The sequence below is a fragment of the Scleropages formosus genome, chromosome 17 (assembly GCF_900964775.1).
Source record: "Scleropages formosus chromosome 17, fSclFor1.1, whole genome shotgun sequence".
In the NCBI taxonomy this organism is placed as follows: Eukaryota; Metazoa; Chordata; class Actinopteri; order Osteoglossiformes; family Osteoglossidae; genus Scleropages; species Scleropages formosus.
Genome location: NC_041822.1, coordinates 6994402 through 7015567, shown reverse-complemented (window position 1 = coordinate 7015567; position 21166 = coordinate 6994402). Strand labels below are relative to the sequence as shown.

General features: G+C 41.1%; 1 protein-coding gene across 1 annotated transcript in view; it reads right to left on the bottom strand.

The window, feature by feature from the left end:
• Window positions 1-21166, bottom strand: part of adamts3 (ADAM metallopeptidase with thrombospondin type 1 motif, 3) — a 56105-nt gene that overhangs the window by 15274 nt on the left and 19665 nt on the right. Inside the window, exons 5-13 of the mRNA XM_018758914.2 lie at window positions 15534-15721; window positions 9807-9890; window positions 9499-9655; window positions 5561-5666; window positions 4536-4679; window positions 4135-4267; window positions 2763-2876; window positions 2372-2517; window positions 1101-1276 (exon numbers count right to left, since the gene is read on the bottom strand). Coding sequence (XP_018614430.1) covers window positions 1101-1276; window positions 2372-2517; window positions 2763-2876; window positions 4135-4267; window positions 4536-4679; window positions 5561-5666; window positions 9499-9655; window positions 9807-9890; window positions 15534-15721 — 1248 coding nt within the window. The remainder of the gene's footprint in view (window positions 1-1100; window positions 1277-2371; window positions 2518-2762; window positions 2877-4134; window positions 4268-4535; window positions 4680-5560; window positions 5667-9498; window positions 9656-9806; window positions 9891-15533; window positions 15722-21166) is intronic.

Here is a 21166-nt window from a genome sequence, read left to right as displayed (position 1 = left end):
TTAGTGCCATTCCTTTGATCCCAAGCTGATTAAGAGAGGAGAGCAGAATTTTATGGTTGACAGTGTCGAATGCTGCAGATAGGTCAAGGAGGATGAGGACCGAGGAGAGGGAGGCCGCTCTAGCTGACCGGAGAGCATCAGACACTGCCAGGAGCGCTGTCTCGGTGAAGTGATCAACTTCGAATCCAGACTGATATCCATCGAGGATATGGTTCCAGGTGAGGAATTCAGATAGTTGATCACAGGCCACTCGTTCTAGAGTTTTAGACAGGAAGGAAAGGAGGGAGACTGGCCTATAGTTTTGGACTAAGTTAGGATCCATAGAGAGTTTCTTTACTAGAGGTGAAATGAGAGCAGTTTTGAAGGCAGATGGGAAGCAGCCAGAGGAGAGCGAGGAGTAGTTGAGCTTAGAGATGAAGGTGGAGAGTTGAGGGGAGATGGTCTGTAGGATTGACGATAGGATCGGATCAAGCGAGGTGGTAGCGCTGGGTGATATCAGGAGATCGGAGATTTCAGATTTTGAGAGTGGCTTGAATTCGGACAGCGTGACTTCGCTGGGAGGTCCAGCGCGAATAGGGCAGGGTGATGCTGAGTAATTGCCCATGACTGCATTGACTTTGTCTCTGAAAAACAAAGCAAAGCCATCAGCAGTGAGAGAAGAAGGAGGAGGGGGCAGAGGACACAGTAGAGATGAGAAGGTGGTGAAGAGTCTTGTGTGTTTTTAGTTACAGAATGCATTTGGTTGTGGAATAAGGTTACTTTAGTTGAGGAGACGGCAGGGTGAAAAGTAGCTAAGAGTTGTTTGTGGACACCCAGGTCCGTGCGAGTCTTGGATTTTTGCCACTTTCGCCATGTTCTTTAAAGATTAAATAGTACCACAAAATTACAAATAAACAGTAGCAATGAAAAGTCTTGTTCTTAAAAACCAAAATGTTGATTCTCTTGAACTGCAACCATAGGGAATGGCATTCAACCTTAATGCATACTTTAACACATCTGTTTGTCAGCTGTAGACCCCCTGTGCCCTGACATACTCATTCACGCACACGCACACGCACACGCACACCATGTAAATCCAGTCCACCAAGTCCCAAACTCACCATCCGGGTGCTCGTATGGCAACCAGTGGTGTTTGGTGTTCTGGAACTCAAAATTCGCATTGCGCTGCTGGCACTGTTGCGCCCGGAAGTCCTCAAAATGCCTGGGGCAGTCGTCCGTGTTGCACAGCTGATACTCATAATTCACTCCTGAGCAATCCTGACCTCCGTTAGAGGGCCTAATGGGGACATAAAAATTTAAACGTGTCCTCCACAAGCAACACTAGAAAAAATAAACATTGAAAGGATTGTTTAATATTCTCCTACTGAACTACTGTCACACTTCAACAGGTAAACTACAAAGAAAAGTGTCCATATATATGATATCTGGATACAAATAATTCAGTTAAAGTAAAATAAATTTAGATTTTCAATCCACGGCATATTTTAGAGCAATGAGGCACATCAGTATGCTGCTGTAAGACTGGTTGTTTAATGTGTGTACAGTCTTTAGCTTTGAATCCATTGGTGGAATATCACCAGGCTGCCTGAGTGACACTGACTTTTGCAAGCTTTAGTTCATTAATTGTAATTTCTTTGTAATGTAGTAATTACATGAGTCCTATCTTCAATCGATGAGTCCAATCTCCTAAGCCTGACTTCATCTGGTGAAGGATCTACAGTTTTTTATGGCATCACAATCTGTAAGACCGGTTATATTTATAATGCATAAACTTGATCACTCCCTAGCTTTCGTTAGTCACTTGTCAGAATCGCAGGAGTCTGGAGCCCCTCCCAGAATTACTGGGCACTACGCCAGAGAGTGTACAGCCCGAAAAGAATGAGAGTTCATCAAAGGCAAGCTGCACACGCTCATTCAGACACTATGGGCAATTTAGAGTTACCAAGTAACCTGAAACATACGTCCTTGAACTGTGAGAAAAAAACTCATGCACACGTGGACAGAACATGCAGGCTGAGTTGGATTCAAACCTATGGCCGAACAGCCCAGGTGCTGTGAGAGATCAGCGAAAACTGCTGCAGCATGTACCGCCCGCATAAAAACTTATTGCTTAATTTAAAAAGTAAAATAATTTACACATTTAATTATGTTTTACCTGCAATGAAATGCAGGACTTAACTGTAGACAGCAGCATTGTCCTTCGAGAACCAGAAATGAAAGGCAAACTACTCAGAGGTCCCCTGGAAAAAAGCTAGATTTACAAGGTTTATTCTGCCATTGTCACCATGTTATGTCCAAAGTGGATTACCAATGCAAAGAGACTTGCCACTGCGGAAGCAATGTGATATCTGAGGCTTTGTAGGCATCTTACACTGGGTTGTTGCATTGCCGAGTTCTGAAGCGAATCCCAGTTCCGCAGCTTCGAGAACAAGAGCCAAACTTGGTCCAGGCTCCCCAAGAACCATCTTGCTTTACCTGGTTGGCATTCTTCCACATGCAGTGACCTTTGTAACACCACTGTGAGACATAAAAACGTAGGATACAAGTGAGTAAAATCTGGCAGAATACAAAACATGTGGCCAAGCAAGTGGGACAGTTATTATGGAACGAGACAGTGGTCAAAAAGTTAATGTTTGAATTCTACAGAGAAAACCTTTGTTTTCATTCAAGGCAGTGAGCATGAAATGCTTATCATAATACCTAAAAATAAACATCGATTAGTTACAGTATGTTGTTTTGAAAAACCGCAATTAGGACATTACCTTCCCGGGCGCGCACTCAGTTCCATCCAAAGGGGGCCCTTTCTTTGTCTTGCAGAAATAGGGGTTATCAGGGTGGCTGCACCACAGCTGCTTGCATGGGTCAAATGTACGGAACTGAAATGGGTAAAACACGTGTACTTGGAACACAGATGATTCATTGTGAAGGCTCGGTCAGAGGTTGAAAAACACAGCTGGTCCCCCTGTGGGTTTGCAGGTAATGGTGCGCAATGCACTTTCATACTAGTAAAAAACATATCTTGAATAGTTTCACATCATCTTCTGGAAAGACTGGCCACCTCCACTGTTTTGTGTTGCACTGTCACTACATGCATTTCATCATATGATCAAATACTGTACACTATATGATTAAATAGAATTTTTTTTAAATATTCTGTAGTAAATTAAACACATCAGGCATGTGCTATAATTGTATAATTCGTCCTGTTTCACAGGGGAGGCCTGCTTATTTCATTACTGAGAAACTGTATCAGCAGATGGGTACTATATCTATGATTTTCTTGCTGTTTTTCAAACATAAGTGGATTTTACGTGAGCAAAAACCATAACCTGCTGGCATCCTCGTCTATTGCACTTTGCCAGCAGCAGATATGCAAGCCGTTCAAGGATATTACTTCATGGTCATGCCAACTCCTTCTAAATGAATCTTCTGTGCTTGGAATATGAGAGTCAGTCCAAACACTAAGATGTTCACGTTTACCTCTCTGTTTACACTGGGAATATAAATACACTGGGGGTTATTCATTCTGCCTGTTCTTTGACGTGGTATACGCAACTGCACAAGAAGACCTACATACTAATAAGAACAGAGGGAATGAATGGGGAATATAGGGAATAGTAGATGCTAAAACCTATAATTTTGCTTTACACACATAATAGGCACATTTATTCTCTGTCAACTTGAATGCAATTAAAACAATAGTGTGTTTTATCTCTCAAATTATTTCTGTACAACAAAAGTTTTAAAAAAATCAATAGCTGGTTTTCAGGGAAGGAAAAACTAACCTGTTGTTTTGTATAGCTTTTATCATTACAAAACATGAAATACTATATTTAAACAGTGACTGATTATGTTATATCACCAAGAGTAAGAATCCAAGTAATACTGTAATATTACTAATAATAATCAGGCTTTGCTTAGAAGTGAGAATTCTGATTATACCATTTAAGTTTTTGCACATATTATGCCAGTCAATCTGAGGGCAAACACTTCATTCAATCATTAAAACACACTTAAAATCTGCAATATACTGTATTTCCCTGCTCATATATCACAAAGGGGAAATCAAGGTACCTAAAATAATACATGTATTAGCAGCAGTGAATTATAAGGAACAGTGCAGATTGTACTCACTGATGTGCAGATTTTGTACCCTACTCCAAAATCAAACCGACACTGTTCATCCATTGAATAATTGATTCCAGGAAGTTCAGGAATTTGGGGCCAGTCGTGCGTGAAAGGATCATCTAAGAGACAATCATAGGAGCTACAGAAAAAAAATTTAAGTAGAATAGAAATAAGGGGTAAAACTTCAAAGTAAAAATAAGTCAGTCTTTTGCATGTATTGATCAACTTTTACATTGAATTGCTTAAGTAGATTCAGGACATTTCAGCAATTACTTGAACCCCCTTCATCATTTTACTACAGATGCTGTTGTTTAGCCAAAAAACTAATGAACAGAACCATGTGAAATACAACAAGTTTTTAAACTAAAATTCAGCCTATACTACATTTCTGACAAGACGTATCTTACTTTATGTATCGCTTGAGTTCCTGTCCGCTGCACATGGACCAGTGGTAGCGATGAAAGGCTGCCTGCACAAGGGGGGCCATAACACTGCCCATGGTGGTCTCATCACCACAGCGGTTTCCCTGTCCGTCATGCTCCATCCCCAGGCTGGTACAAAGAACACACAGCCAAAGAATGGGAAAATATTTTCTCATTGCCCAGTTGACATAAGCAGCTCTGCAAGTCATGCTGTGGTACTGTGTTTCCATCTGAGCATATATGCAGTCCATATTATGTATTTGAAAAATTCTGCATTCTTTGTTTTGTTGAACAATGTTAAAGATTTTTCACTTGTCACTAATATTGCACAATATTGCAGAAGTGTCAAAACTTTATGTGAAGTGGTATTATATTCTTAGATTTTTTAACATGATGTTCAGACTGTAGCAATGTAAAATAAATGCATACGCTATTTTTTCTCTTGTGGCTGTTGCCAATACGTAGAACTTGACATTTTATCAAGCTTGATCCCTCCGACAGTTAAATTAATGTAATTACTAAGTTCATTTCTGCCAGATGAATCAGATATAAATACATCAGAAAGTGACAGGCGCAGTACATTACTATAAGACATAATGGTCACTGTGATTAATCCATGTTCACACCCATCACAATTTTTCTTGTATAAAACTGAAACTGTGACAGCAGACAAAAATGATAGAATGTATATAAATCAATGGAGGCCTGTGATAACTGATAATGACACCACATGTTCAACTCAAGCTCTGCATGGCTGTTTAGTGCAGCAGAGATGACAGGGAAGGCGTTTCTGAGACCCATTGGTGCTGTTTAACATCTGAACAGACACATTGTTCCCTGAAACAATAATGACTATAATCAAGGCAGATGAAAGTGTTTATGAAGTTGGCCACACTGTTTGCGTTGCACCGAGAGGCGACATTGACTGCTGCTTACAACCCTGCCCTCTCCATCTGGAGGGCCATGGGTTACATAATGCTCCTGTATCCACAGCTGCGGGGGGAACCTACACGTGGCCTGTCTCATGGGCCACCACAAAAGCAGAGGAGAAGCCATCCTCATGGTTCAGAGTGCAGCTCCGCACAGGATGGCACATTCCCGTCACTGGGGCATAACCTACAGTCACAAGAGAAATGGACAGCATTGTGTTCAGTAATCACCTCTGTCGGAACAACACCCCTTAAACACACTGACGCTGACAAAACGTTGGGTTCCACTACTGAAAACATCCTGCATTAGTGTGAGTTTGTTTTTAATCAAGCCTTTTTATAAAGCTCTGAATTAATTCTCCAGCTGAGTTCAAACAGAATGTGCAGAATATCAAATGCAAAGCAGGTAAATGATTACAAGGGAGAATGTAAGAAAAGAGGCTCATCTATCCTTTATGCAGTTCATCTATTTCATATTCTAGCCATGTGTACACTAAATTTTTGGTTCTTAATGGTGTCCTAAATAATGATGGAATGTACATTTTTGTATGGTCTGAGGTGCTCATTGTTCAGTGACTACGTTTTGGATTTCAGACTGGGACAAGATTAATTCAACAGACTACATGCCCTTCATCTTAAAAAAAAAAAAAAAAAACAGTTGAGATGCTGGAAGTGTTAAAAATAAGTTCAAGCTTAAGAAATAGTAGTTAAATAGAAGCTGTCCCAGTGTTTTCAAAGGTTAAGGAAAAAAGATTACATCTAATTTATGTAATATGCAGTATGTATCTGATGAAATTTATATATAATTTTAGAAGAATATAAACTTCACAGGAGGGTGCGGTGGGTTGGACCAGGTCCTGCTCTCTGGTGGGTCTGGGGTTCGAGTCCCGCTGGGGATGCCTTGCGACGGACTGGCGTCCCGTCCTGGGTGTGTCCCCTCCCCCTCCGGCCTTACACCCTGAGTTGCCGGGTTAGGCTCCGGTTCCCCGCAACCCCGTATGGGACAAGCAGTTCTGAAAGTGTGTGTGTGTGTGTGTGAACTTCACATTGATGCACATTCCATACATTTGACATACAATATGACAAATCTGCGAGTCACTGTGAGCTTGATGTAGACTAAATGTTGTAAGGGAGTAATCAGTGGGGGGGGTCAAAAATGTCTTCATAGCAAAGTAGAAATATCATTATCCTTCCACAGAAATAAAGAATCAGCGTATTACAAGTCAGGTCAAAGGGTGAACACTTTCAGCCAAATCTTTCATTGGTTCAATATCTCATTGACAAAACACTCATGCTCAGTCAAATAAAGGGTAATGAAGGAAAGATAATTCTCGAAGTATTCTGGAAGGATGAAGTTGCGTTAGACTGTACAGTTTGCTGAACTTCCTCATAGCAACGCCAATGTATTGAGTCTCATATATATGCCAGTTAGACTAAACAAAGCCTAAGATTATGAACTATGTTCTGTTGATGGAACTGTTTGAGAATGTTGACTAAGATCTCTATTAACAATCACTTTACAAGAAAAAAGAAATGTCTTAATCTTGTCTTAACTGGCAAGAAAAATCTTGACAATTAAATAAGGTTTATTATATCCGGTTTGTATTAGAAGTGTTATGGTACCGTAAAGGAGATAAAACTATTAATTAATTTACACATTTCTCCAAGCTGTAGTAAGGAAGTTTTGCCAGTAAGTTATACCACACACACACCCACACACACACACACACACACACACACACACACACACACACACACACACACACACACACATACTTTCCAAACCGCTTGTCCCAAGCGGGGTCGCGGGGAGCTGGAGCCTACCCGGCAACACAGGGCGTAAGGCCGGAGGGGGAGGGGACACACCCAGGACGGGACGCCAGTCCGTCGCAAGGCACCCCATGCAGGACTCGAACCCCAGACCCACTGGAGAGCAGGACTGCAATCCAACCCACTGCACCACCACGCCCCCTCCTAAGTTATACTACAAACTATTTAAATGATTAAACACTTCAGATGACTGTAAAACAGTAATCAGTCAATCTAGCAAATTCTTTCACAGAACAGCACTTAAGACTACTTTAATTCACAAGGCTTCTTTTTAGTTGATACATATATTTTAGTTAATTGAAAATGTGTTTATGCACAAATATAACCTCTGATAAAAGGAAAAAAAAAAAAAACAGGAACATAAACAAATGCACATGCTAAAAATAATTACTAGTGATTTCAAAGTCAAATTTGCTTATTTAGCTGATACTTTTCTCCAAAGAAGCTTACAATGTTAAGTTACTTAACATTTTTACCTCCTTATACACACACAGAATGTGTACAACCGTTTGCCCCAAGCGGGGTCACGGCGAGCCGGAGCCTAACCCGGCAACACAGGGTGCAAAACTGAAAGGGGAGGGGACACACCCCAGACAGGACGCCAGTCCACTGCAAGGCACCCCAAGCAGGACTTGAACCCCAGACCCACCACAGACCTGATCAAGCCTGCTATACCACCGTGCCCCCCACTTACACAGTGTGGCAATTTTACTGGAGCAATTCAGGGTAAGTACCTTGCTCAAGGGTACTACAGCTTGAGGTGGGATCCAAATTTGCAACCTTTGGGACCAAAGGCAGCAGTCCCAACCACTAGAATACCAGCTAGCCCACACTTAATATTCTGTACTGATTTTACTTTAGTGAGTAAAGCCCCATCCTTTAGATGACAAAGAAACTCACTTTCAATGATGCTGACAACCTGCACTGTGGTGTGCAATTTAATGTCACAAAAGAAAATTCTTTAACAATTCTCTAAAAATCAATTAGTCTGAGACATCCATTCAATCTGTAGCTACTGAGACCACTTTCCTATAATGCTACATTGATATGATACTCTGCTTGTTACAGTGAAGTACTACTTTAGCTAAATGTGTTGGAGAGACAATCGTCATATTTACTGTGTTAGTATTAAATAATATTCCATCCATCCATCCATCCATCCATCCATCCATCACTTCTTCAAAGCAGGTTTACAGTATTCCAGAGCCTTCTGCAGAAGCATATGGTAGATGGCAACCACACACAAGTTCACACGCAACTGTCACCAATTCATATGAAACACATTTTCTTTGGAATGTGGGAGGAAACAGGAGCACATGAAGGAAACCCACACAGACATGGGGAGAACATGCCAACTACATGCAGAATGAACCTGTATGGAATCTATGTCTGTACACGCAGCTCCAGGAACTATGAGGTACCAGCGCAACCCACCAAATAATATGTTGAAAGCAGTAACATACCATTATACCAACAACAAAAACTGAACATTTTTTAATCCTTACACATAACTTCAAGAGATCACCTAAATGTATCCTCATAGTCACTGCTTCTGTTTTATTTAGCACTACTGCATAAATGCATATAGCTGTACCCCTCAAAAAGGAAGCTGTGTTCATCTTTTGTTTTCTATAACTGAAGATGACATTCATAGTCACTTTTTTCAGATCCACTTTCATTTAGCTAACAATTATCAAAAAAGGTGTTTTGCATCATCATTTTTTGCAGAATACAACAGGACACATTCATTACTCAGAACACCCTGAGGCACATTAATCAGACCATGAAGAAAAAGCCTCAACATAAATTGCAAATTTCCCATTGACATCAAGTATGATACAAGGGACACACACACATTTTCTGAACCACTTGGCCCATACAGGGTCGCGGGAAACTGGAGCCTAACCCGGCAACACAGGGCGTAAGGCTGGAGGGGACACACCCAGGACGGGACGCCAGTCCGTCACAAGGCACCCCAAGCAGGATTTGAACCCCAGACCCACCGGAGAACAGGACCCGGTCCAACCCACTGCGCCACCGTGCCCCCCACAATTAAGGTATCACACCTTAAATGTCGAAAAGAATTTTTTTTTTTTTTTTTTTTGGTAAATGTGTGTGCTGTGTGCATATCAACAGTGTGGCTTGCGTGATCTGAAGCTCAGACCCTGCACCACTACAGCATGCATTACCTTGCATCCCAGTAGGACCAAAGCCCTGCCTTGTCAGAAAGATAGCGTGGTCATGGTGCTCTGAATGTTCGGGGTCAGCTTTCTGTTGGACAAAGGCCCAGCGGCAGACGTTCTCCAGGCTCCTTGAAGGGTTTCCTCTTTCAATAAGGCTGATTGACTGGTCAAAAAATTGCATGGGATACAGTAGCCTGAGCATTAAAAGGTGTAATTATGCAGTGTGTTTATACATGCCATTGTTCTATTCAGAAGATATAATAATGCAATTTTTTTTACATATGGGTAACAACATTCTGTAATGAAGCTCTTACCTTTGCATATCCCAGCATGATCATTCGCACAAGCACAACATTTATATGAACACCTAAGGAGTCATCATGGTATATTTCATTAACCTGAAAAAGAAGTATTAAGCTAGATGTTAGGTTATCAGTGTACAGCCTAAACAGCATATGAAACAACTTAGTCAATAACAAACCTTTGAATGTATGTATATACAGTAACTATGTTACAACCCCAGGTTGTCTAGGGGTGTAAATTAAAACTGGTTTTGACAGTGGTGGAATTTGGAAAGGGGAATACAAATAAAAAAGCTAAGAAATAAGGGTGCAGTTGTGTGGGACTTGCTACATACAAGTTAATATGTCTAATAAGAAATTATATACAGTATATACAAACAAAGGCAAATAGGGAAAAGGAAAAGAACAGTGTCAAGAAAAGAGCATATCAAAACCAAACAATTCAAGTTGGCAGAGCACAATCTGACCTAACTAATGAAGACAAAATACAAAAAGAAAAGGTCTTTGGCATCTTCATGTGCCCTAACTAACGAACTCCAAGAATCCAAATGGCAATGCAAGGACGGCACTCGCACCCAAGTGTCCAGACAACTGAAACAACTTACAAGTTTGCAAGGTATACGTCACACAAGTATCTTACCATTTCACTTTTTCTTCAAGGCGTACAAAGTCACAATAAACACAAAAGGCATCGAAGCCGTGAAAGAAGTGACTAATATTTCCAGTGAACTGGGAAAAGGACGACATAGAAAATGAATTGAAGGCAATGGCAATAATTAGCAAATTACTCACAAAGACTGAAAGGAGCAACAAGCCAAACTGAACGTCAAGCTGGGCAACAAGCCACCTACGATTGAAATCTTCCAAGGTTTTAAACTTGTCATGGTCAGTCGTATCGGGGGGATTTGTGACATCATCACTTACGAAAAGTGATAGGACAACAGACCAGTGAGAACAGGGGTACCTGTACTGAGTGAATGGGCATTAAGAAAGAACAAGAAATGCACACACACATGTAAAAATGTATCCGTACTTGTCAGGCTTCTTTTATTTTCCTTAAGGCATGGCTATTAGCTAACATTCTGTATGTCTAAGGTACTTTCTTCTGCCCTCAGGCACCATCTGTTGAGTAGAAATGAATACTAAAATACTTCTTTTTAAGCTGAATGTGTCCGAAATAACTGGTCAGTTACAGCGTTGGGTCAATGAAGTCGAATCAAGTTTTACACCAAAAACGGTATCCTATTATTTTTTTTCCAGTACTTCAGTCTTGCACCACAAGCAGCTTGCACTTATTTGTTCTTGTCTGCATCTAGCTGTACTTGTGTACCTGCACCATCTCAATGTGCAAATATATTAAAAATACTTTCAAATACAGAAATTAAGAAATTAAAATTATGCTAATTTCAGCATACACTAATCAATATTTGTGTGTCATACTCTGGATTCAGTCCACATTAAGAAACTGGCAATGTGACCTGTGGGGTGAATACAGTGAAACTGTAGAGGACAACACACAAATACTTAACTTAGAAAGTGGGTCCTTCTACAGTTCTAAATCTTTCTTCACTATTCCTTATACTGCTTTGTTCTCCACTTACTTCTTACATTATGTTTACTCACAGAAACAAACCACCTATGCAACTTATTAAAACTGCTTTCTCTGTAGAAAAACTTACTGGTAGCTAGTATTTTCACACATTGCGGTAAACATAATTAAAAATCCTAGAGGTCAAAGTATATAACTTGGTTCAATTAAAAATATTACAATACAGCTCTCTTTGAAAAACTTCCTGCCCTCTGAGTTTTAATTAAATCATGCTAAAGTGCAGCGTACTATGGATTATGCATTTGTGCCTAACTGCACTGTGACCCCTGCAGATGGAGCTGTACCTACATGCTTACAGGAGAGGAAGACAGTCCGTATGTGAGGTTTTCAAAGCAAACATCTGGATGCCATAGTGTTTGTTACTGTTCCTCTGTAAACAATAGTTTGACGCAAATGTGCATTAGTCCTCTTCAATAAGTATACAAGACAGAATAAAGTAATTCCATGTTTTTCTTTTTTATATACCATTGCACATTAACACAATGAAGCAAGCAAATTAAACAATAGTGAAACATGTTTAACCGTGTTTCATTACAAACTTCTGTATGTCAGTGTTTCATTTACAACTGAGTTGCTCTGGTACAAGACTGTCTGCTGGATCAGTGATTCTGCTGGTTCTCAACTGGTCTTCACACACATTATAATTTAAAAATGCTGTATAAAGATTGTGCACAAACGTAACAATTCCATTGACTATATCAGTCAAAAATCAGCAAATATGAAATGGCTCTTCACACATTATCTGTCAGGCTTTTAGGAGGCTGCAAAAGAGTTGTGGAGGTGTTAATGGAGGTATGAATAATTAAAAAGTAAATATTGCGAGTAAAGCTGGTTCCCGATTTATGATGGGGTTACGTTCCGCAAATCCATCATAAGTTGAAAATATTGTAAGTCAAAAATGCATTTAATATGCGTAACTTACCGAACATCATTGTCACCGCCGTCACTGGTGTGCCTGATGACCGGGCGCCTAACAACTACATGCCATACAAACACCATAACCACCCCCGTGACAACTCCGAAGACGCAGTATAAAAGCACCCATTCCGATGCACCCAGGCGCGGAACCTCAAACTGAGAGACGTTCTCCTCACCTACTTTCCAAGGCCCTCTGTTCTGTTCTGTGGGTGCAACTCCTATGTGATACGAATAAAGCATCTGCATTTGAGTTCGTCTGTCTCGGTCTCCTGCATTCACCATGACAGAAGGTTCCACCTCTTATGCGGACTCAGCGATGCTTGATCAGCTACAGTCTGATCCAGATCACGGAGGGGGATAAGTGGAAGACCGCTTTTAGCACCATCCAGGGCCATTATGAGTATTTGGTCATGCCTTTAGGTTTATCTAACATGCCCTCAGTATTCCAGGCATTTGTCAATCATGTACTAGGGGAACTTGTGGATGACTGTTTCTTGGGTGTACCTGGATGACATACTGACTGGGTGACGAGGGAGTGGTCATGAATCCGAAGAAGGTCTGGGCAGTGATTGACTGGCCACAGCTGAGCAGAACTATGACATTGGAAATATAGTTTTTGGCCATCAAACTGGCCCTGGAGGAATGGAGGCACTGGTTAAAAGGGACTTCACACCGCTTCCTGATACTAACTGACCACAGCAACCTAGAGTACCTCCAGAAAGCACAAAGGCTGAATCCGCACCAGGCCCGATGAACCTTGTTCTTCACCAGATTTAACTTCACAGCATCGTATCAGCTGGGGTGTAAAAACTTGAAGGCTGACGGCCTTTCACGGCTGTATGCCAGGGACACTCTGATAGAAAGCCCCAAACCAATCCTACCCGAGAACTGTGTTGTAGTCCCGGTACGCTGGTACTTTTTCCAGGATCTCCAGGACGCACAGGCAGCTGAGCCCGGTTCACCAGATGCACCGGAAGGTAAGGAGTACGCGCCAGTGAGGATGGAACCCACTCTCCTGCAGTGGGCCCATGAGTTACCCACAGCCAGACACCCCGGTGCCCGCCGGATGATTTCCTTCCTCCAGGGGAGGTTCTGCTGGCCCTCCATGCAGGAGGACGTCCAAGAGTACGTGGTGGCCTGCATAACCTGCTCCCAGGCCAGAATTCTGACCCAGAGACTCGCTGGGTTGCTGGAGCCACTATCGGTGCCCTCACGTAGCCTAGCACACGTGCGATGGCCATTACAGGCTTGCCGCCTTCATGCCAGGCAGTTATCTTTAGTTTCTCCTCAAGACTAATTGCCCTCCTCTTCATCTTCTCACCAGTAGCAGGAGAGACAGATGGATATTTCTGTGACATTACAGATGCGGAAAACACAACCACATGGCAGACTGGCAGATGCGATCACTGCCAGCATCACGGGAGAGAATCGCACCGCTTGCCTGGGAAAAATCTAAATAAAAAATTTGAAGTACGGTTTCTACTGAATGTCTATCTCTAGCTCACCATTGTAAAGTCAAAAAAATCATGTCTGTCAGATTTGTGAATTTTTCAAACTGAGAACTAACAGCATCAGTACATTTGTTTGAATAAAAGGTTTGGACTGAGGCAGCCCAAGCAGCACATGTAGGGCCATTTGTTGTAGTAAAAGGGTGTACCCTAGCACACGATACAGTTGTTCTCTGCCATACAAGCACATATTGCCTGCTCTCACTATAAAATACATTACACAGTTAACTGTCACAATTAAAAGGGATTTTTTTGAAGGCAGGGTAACAGCACACTGGTCAGATAAAAGCAACGGTTTCTACTGTGTTAAAAAATATAACTGAACCAATTTAGAAATTTTTGGAAGTGTGCAATTACTGTTAAAAGGCAAATTAATGATAAAACACATATCCAACAGATTAGCTGGGCAGTTAATTTGAGAGGACTATTCACATTTAAAATCTGGGGTTAGCATCCAGTATAAGTGAGTAATAATTCCACTGGTCAGTACTATCACACAATATGCTTGGCATCACTGTAGAGATGGTGCATCTTTACTGGACGTAGGAAGCCCTGCAGGGACATCTACCAGGGCAGCTCATCAGCTGATGAGACGAATGACTGTTATGCCCGACTAATGAGAGCTCTCTGCTTCTGTGGGATCACATTAATTGAGAGAAAGATCAACTCCTTATACTGGGCTGTACCAGTAGAGAGCAGTTATTGTAAACAAACTCGGCTCCACATGATGGATGAAGGAATCATAAAAATAAATATTTCCTTAAAGATCAATGTTCATGTATAATTTCAGCATATCTGACAAAACCAGCTCACTAAGGAAAGTGTTTTACTAGCATGTGTTGGAAGACAATGTCAGAACACTTGTATATTTTATATTGTGAAGTGTAATGAACATGAAAAACCCACCTACAAATTGTAAATGCTGAGAAGTACCCCAGTTAAATTAGTAATGCAAATCTTAAAGCCAGTTAAAATTACTGTCATGTTCAAGATCTCTCTCAACTGTAGTTTGAAAAAAGGTAAAACAATGTTTAGTGGCAGTAGTGGCTTGTGTCATGGTCAAATCCCAGATTCACAGATCAACGCTAGTAAAAGTCAACGAAATAAAAATATAGCATTCTGTGGGAAAACACTTTTGCAACACTATTCCTGATAATACTGCATTTCTGTACATTATGAAAATTTCTCATGAAACTTAAAATCTGCTAACTGCTTATCCATCACACCCCACATCAGAAGCACTATTAGTATCACATTATGAAGCAACTTGACATTTGTTGAATGCAGAACTGTTGGGAGGCAGAAATAAACAGCATCTACAATTCTGTTCCTTTTTCCATAAACAGATGGACAGATTATCACAGAGAGATTCATGACATACGGAGAGATTCATGTATCACATAAGGATAAACTGCTATCAAATGCAAATTAATGAAAACTTGGAAAGAACATCAATTTTAATCCAAGGTCTGTGCATTTTATGCAGCAATGTAGTAAAATCTAATTTCATCATGTAGGAAATAATTAAATACTTCTCTGACACCTTTTCAAGTCATAATTATGACTTATTTTGAAAAAATAAATGTAAAAGAAAATCATTAAAATTTTGCGTGACTAAACTTAAGTTCAAAGCTATGATATCACACATTTGGCCTGCAATTTCATCTGATATGGTCTTACACAGGCATGGGGTATGGTACTCACAATGTTCATGAGGGTCAGCAGGTAGTTCTGAACATGCTCCTTCCCATGAAATCTCACAACAGAGTCATCCACCCCTAGGAGCACCTCGATGTTGTAGTCATCATCTCCCGAATGCCTGCGTTTTCGGACTGTGCGGTTCACCTGCTTCACGATGCCATCCAGTGCTCCTGGGGCATCCAGTTCAGGCTCTGAAGCCAAACAAACAAAAAACAAAACAGTGATTTAAAAAGTCATTTTGTATCTCTGAATTTAGAGATAGTTAAATCAGCACACATTTTTTGCTGCCTGTGACTATCATCTTTTTTAATGCATGGCAAATCCGCATATAAACAGAAAATTATCAATCCCTTACAGTTTACATTCACCAGTTCATAACACAGTTCATGAATTTGCACTGTGGGGGTCAAAGTCAACACAAACTGAGCTGGATCCAAGCCCACATCTGAAAGTACCACCCAGGAGCTATGAAGCACCAGCCCTACCCTCTTTACCACTGTGATGCCCTATACTGAGACATACAATTTGCAAATGTGAATTCTATTATATTTTTTAAATATAACCCACATCTCTTCCGGCAGATTATGGTTATACTTAAAGCTGTTTATGTATGCAATATATGTAACCATTTACCATTTCAAGATCTTGTTATTTTTGCTTTTGCAAAATGGCTGCTTTATGCTACTGCCAAGAGTGATGAAAATCTTGCAGAGTAGCTAGTAAAGCAGTGTAATAAGCCACTACATACTGACCAAACTGAGGATAGCTGTCCTCTTTAAGGGCTGTAGAGCAGTGGGCAGGCCACAGACCTCTGGTCCCAAGTCCAGATCCACAAGATTTATACCACAGTCCCATGGTCCCGAGTCCAGTTCTCCAGGATTTATACCATAGTACTGCTTTCAATAAGCCACATTTTGTCTCTAAATCGCAGGACCAATTCCTCTCTCCTAAAGTTTTATTGACACTGCAATAACTAAAACCAAAAAACAAAAAAAAAAGAAAAAAACCAAAAAACACTGAAGAAATCTGCCATAGACAGAAATAAAATATGGCCACTTGCTCAGGCACTTCCAAGCTACAGTATGGGCATTGTCCTATGCTCCATCGAGACACCAGCATTTTTGCTCACCCAAAGAGTAAATATCACTTCTAAAGTCCCACTTCAAAGAACAGAGTTGCCCTCAGAGCGCTGAAGCTCCCCAGTGTTTCCATCCCAGCAGACCTTCCCACACTGGCACCACACGTCATCCTCCAGGGTACCAGGCTTGGGAAAGGCCAGGTAAACATAGCACACATGTGGCAAACTGGGCTAAGCAGTTCTGATTCTAAAAATGACAACCTCTGCTAGATGCCATCATATTAACTTGTAGTGGAAATCTACTGTGCTCTAGAAACTATGCATACTGCAGCTCTCTGTCATACCGCTGACTTTTGCAACAGTGCCATTCAAAATTATTGGCACCCTTTTGCTCATCTTTTCCAAAGGTGCCAATAATTCTGGATCCACAGCACTGTACTTCATTTATATACAGGCAGTAGACATGAATCATATGAACAGGTAACACAGTTACAGCATATTCTCACATTTAATTACATTCCCGACATAAAATATTTACAGCTACTGCAGTAATTCCTCTTCTTGTCCAGCTGTGGACTGGGTTTCATTTCTCTTAGCTTCTTGTGAAAAGGTCTCAGGTTAATCAGTTGCACCTTGATGTTTAGGGGAAACCTCTGTATTTTCCTCCAGCTGAGCCTAAAATTAACAAAGGCCACACGAGTCCAACGGTTGGATAGAAAAGATGCTGTAGAAGGCAGTTTATACTGAAAAACAGTAAAACACCCATGCAATTTTATACCTGAGCTTCTTGTAAATATTCACGCTGAGTTTGCACATGCAGCATTAGTACAGACATTAAACAGCTAAGGAATGTGAACTTTAACTGCCCCATAACCAGTTTTTAGTATATATTAAACACTTCATGCAGGGATGAATACCAAATAAAACAATGCTGTCATTAGAAATTATGATCAAATTAAAATGCAGACCTGTAAGTGTATGAGAGAGCAAGTAAAAATGTAAAAAGAAAACATACATACAGAATTATTGGCACATCAAGAAAAAAGAGGGAATACAGACAGTGCTCACAAGTTACACTGGTTAGCAGGTACACACGAGGATGAGTGGTTTAGTTGCAAATGTTTCGGCATCACACAAGATGCCATCTGCAGCGCATTCGGAGTGAAAAAGAGGTAGAAAATGTGACACTTTTTGGACAAAAAGAATTACTGCGCTAGTTGTAAATACATTAGGAATGTGTAATTAAATGTGAGCATATGCTGTAACTATTACCTGTGCTATGATTCACATGATTCTACTGCCTGTATATACATTATTTGCAGTACATTGCTGTCCAGGATTACTGGCTCCCTTGGAAAAGATGAGCAAATGGGCTTCAGTCATTTTAAAGGGTTTCTAAAACTACTAAACCACTCAGCTGTCACATGTTCTACCTCTTTTTTCCACTCTGAATGTGCTGAAGATAGTATCTTGTGTGATGCCGAAACATTCGCCACTAAACCAGTCAGACCCACGTGCACTTAACTAGCATTAATCAAGATACACTATTTCAACTTACACTAATGAGCTAAAACATTAAAACCACTGACAGGTGAAGTGAATAACATTGATTATCTCATTACAATGGCACCTGTCAAGGGTTGGGATATATTAGACAGCAAGTGAACAGTCAGTTCTTGAATTTCATGTGTTGGAAGCAGGAAAAATGGGCAAGCATAAGGATCTGAGCGACTTTGACAGAGGTCAAATTGTGATGGCTAGATGACTGGGTCAGAGCATCTCCAAAACAGCATGTCTTGTGGAGCTTCCTGGTATGCAGTGGTTAGTACCTACCAAAAGTGGTCCAAGGAAGGACAGCCAGTGAACCGGCAACGGGGTCATGGGTGCCCAAGACTTATTGATGCGCATGGGGATCAAAGGCTAGCCCATCCCGATCCCGGTCTGATCCCACAGAAGAGCTAATGTAGTACAAATTGCTGAAAACCTTAATGTTGGCGATGATAGAATGATGTCAGAACGCACAGTGCATCGCAGCTTGCTGTGTATGGGTCTGCATAGCCGCACACCAGTCAGAGTTCCCATGCTGACCCTTGTCCACTGCCGAAAGCGCCTACAATGGGCACGTGAGCGTCAGAACAGGACCATGGAGCAATGGAAGAAGGTGGTCTGGTCTGACGAATCACGTTTTCTTTTAGATCGTGTGAACGGCTGGGTGCATGTACATTGTTTACCTGGGGAAGAGATGGCAGCAGGATGCATTGTGGGAAGAAGGCAAGCTGACGGAGGTAGTGTGATGCTCTGGGGAATATGTTCTGCTGGGAAACTTTGGGTCCTGACATTCATGTGGATGCTACTTTGACACGTACCACCTACCTAAAGATTGTTGCAGACCACGTACACCCCTTCATGGCAACGGTATTCCCTGATGGCAGTGGCCTCTTTCAGTAGGATAATGTGCCCTGCCACACTACAAAAATTGTTAAAAAGTTCAAAGTGTTGACTTGGCCTCCAAATTCCCCAGATCTCAATCCAATCGAGCATCTGTGGGATGTGCTGGAAGAACAAGTCCGATCCATGGAGGCCCCACCTTGCAACTTACAGGGCTAAAAGGATCTGTTGCTAACATCTTGGTGCCAGATAACACCTTCAGAGGTCTTGTGGTGCCCATGCCTCGACGGGTCAGATGGTTTCAATGTTTTGGCTAATCAGCATAAATGTAAACTAATGTATGCAGCAGACATTGTTTCAAAATGTTAGGAAGTGACCCACCAATAACATCACCACGGTGGCCATTGAACCATATGTGGTACACCTATGTCATTACCATGTACACTGGTAGTGTAAGTGAGCCCCAGCAGATTCCATGACCACTAAGAGAACTTTCATGTTAAAAACAAGAAACCTGAAGCTATTAAAATACAAAAATGTATCCTTCTCTGTTCATTCACACCAAACTGTGTGTGTGCAAGACACACAGAATATATTTACACAGACTATTTAAAACAACAGTACTTCCACTCAGTAAACTTTGAAAACAGACCAATGACTAAAAAGTACTACAAAACTACCATGTAAGTGTTTGGTAAATATCGATCAAGGGTAAAGAAGACGTTTTAGCTGTTATATTTGCCGTATAATGTAGAAGGAACAAGGATTACAATATAATACATATATATGTTCACTGCAGCAGTTTTTACTGGGACAAAACTAAAACTGGCCATTGCTCTGTAATCATATATGTAGTACTCTTTATATAAAATAGGCCTCCTATGAATACATTATTTGTGCAAATTATGTCCACTTGGAAACCTTGAGGAATTACTAGGTGAAGGTTGTAATATAGTTACAACTACTCTGAATTTTTTCCTCGTTACACAGACAAGATTACATAACCACGTGTAACACTGACAAAACATTACAAAGAGAATTTAGTCTGTGGTTATTTCACTGATTAAATAGTATTCAAGGTATGTATGTTTTGTTTGTTCTACAATTTTTTCCTGTTTTCCTTCATATCAGCCCACATTTAAATGATGACAGAGGAATTCCCCACCCACAGACCTCCTTGATGTGCATGAATGAGCACCCCCTACTCATTTGAGGAGGACATTCTTTTTCAGCCATTGCACTTTGTTAAAGAAAAACAGCTGTTGCCACGCTGACAGAAACAGAGCAAACTAAAGATTGTTTACTGAGGTGCAACACACTGTCTTAGTAGAACAGTAAACATTTAATGAAGCTGGCATGCAGGAACATGTACAATTAAGGTGTTTACATTTAATTTATCTAATTTTTCTACTCTTTTCATTCATCTAAACTAATATAACAAATATAACTAACTAATACACACACACACACACACACACACACACACACGCTAGCTGAAGCCGCTCGTCCCGAGCAGGGCTGCAGTGAGCCGGAGCCTAACCCTGCAACACGGGGCGTGAGGCAGGAGGGGGAGGGGACACACCCAGGACAGGACGCCAGTATACGTATTCTTCTTCTTTCTTCTTCTTCGAAGAATATATATATAAGGGGGGTGTGGTGATGCAGCAGGTTTGGTCAGGGCCTGCTCTCTGGTGGGTCTGGGGTTTGAGTCCTGCTTGGGGTGCCTTGCGGTGGACTGGCGTCCCGTCCAGGGTGTGTCCCCTTCCCCCCTCAGCCTTGCGTCCTGTGTTGCCGGGTTAGGCCCCAGCTCGCCCGCTCAGGACAAGCGGTTGTAGACGGTGTGTGTGTGTGTGTGTGTGTGTGTGTGTGTGTATATATATATATAGCAGTAATTGACAATCGTCATTTTGATGTAAAACTGAAACTTGTTTACTAGTGACTTCCCAATACCTTGAGAATGGCACATGCTCAACAGCTCAAATACTGTGCAAATATTTAATTTGTATTGATCTTATGTGGCCAGGACAATTATGTGACCAGCATAATCAACTGCCACTGACCTGATTTTCACTTCACTATACTACCATATAGACCATATGTAAGTTGCCTTGTATAAAGGCATCAGCTAAAGAAAAAAAAAGACAAAAAGCTTCCAGCCCCATATCAAAAA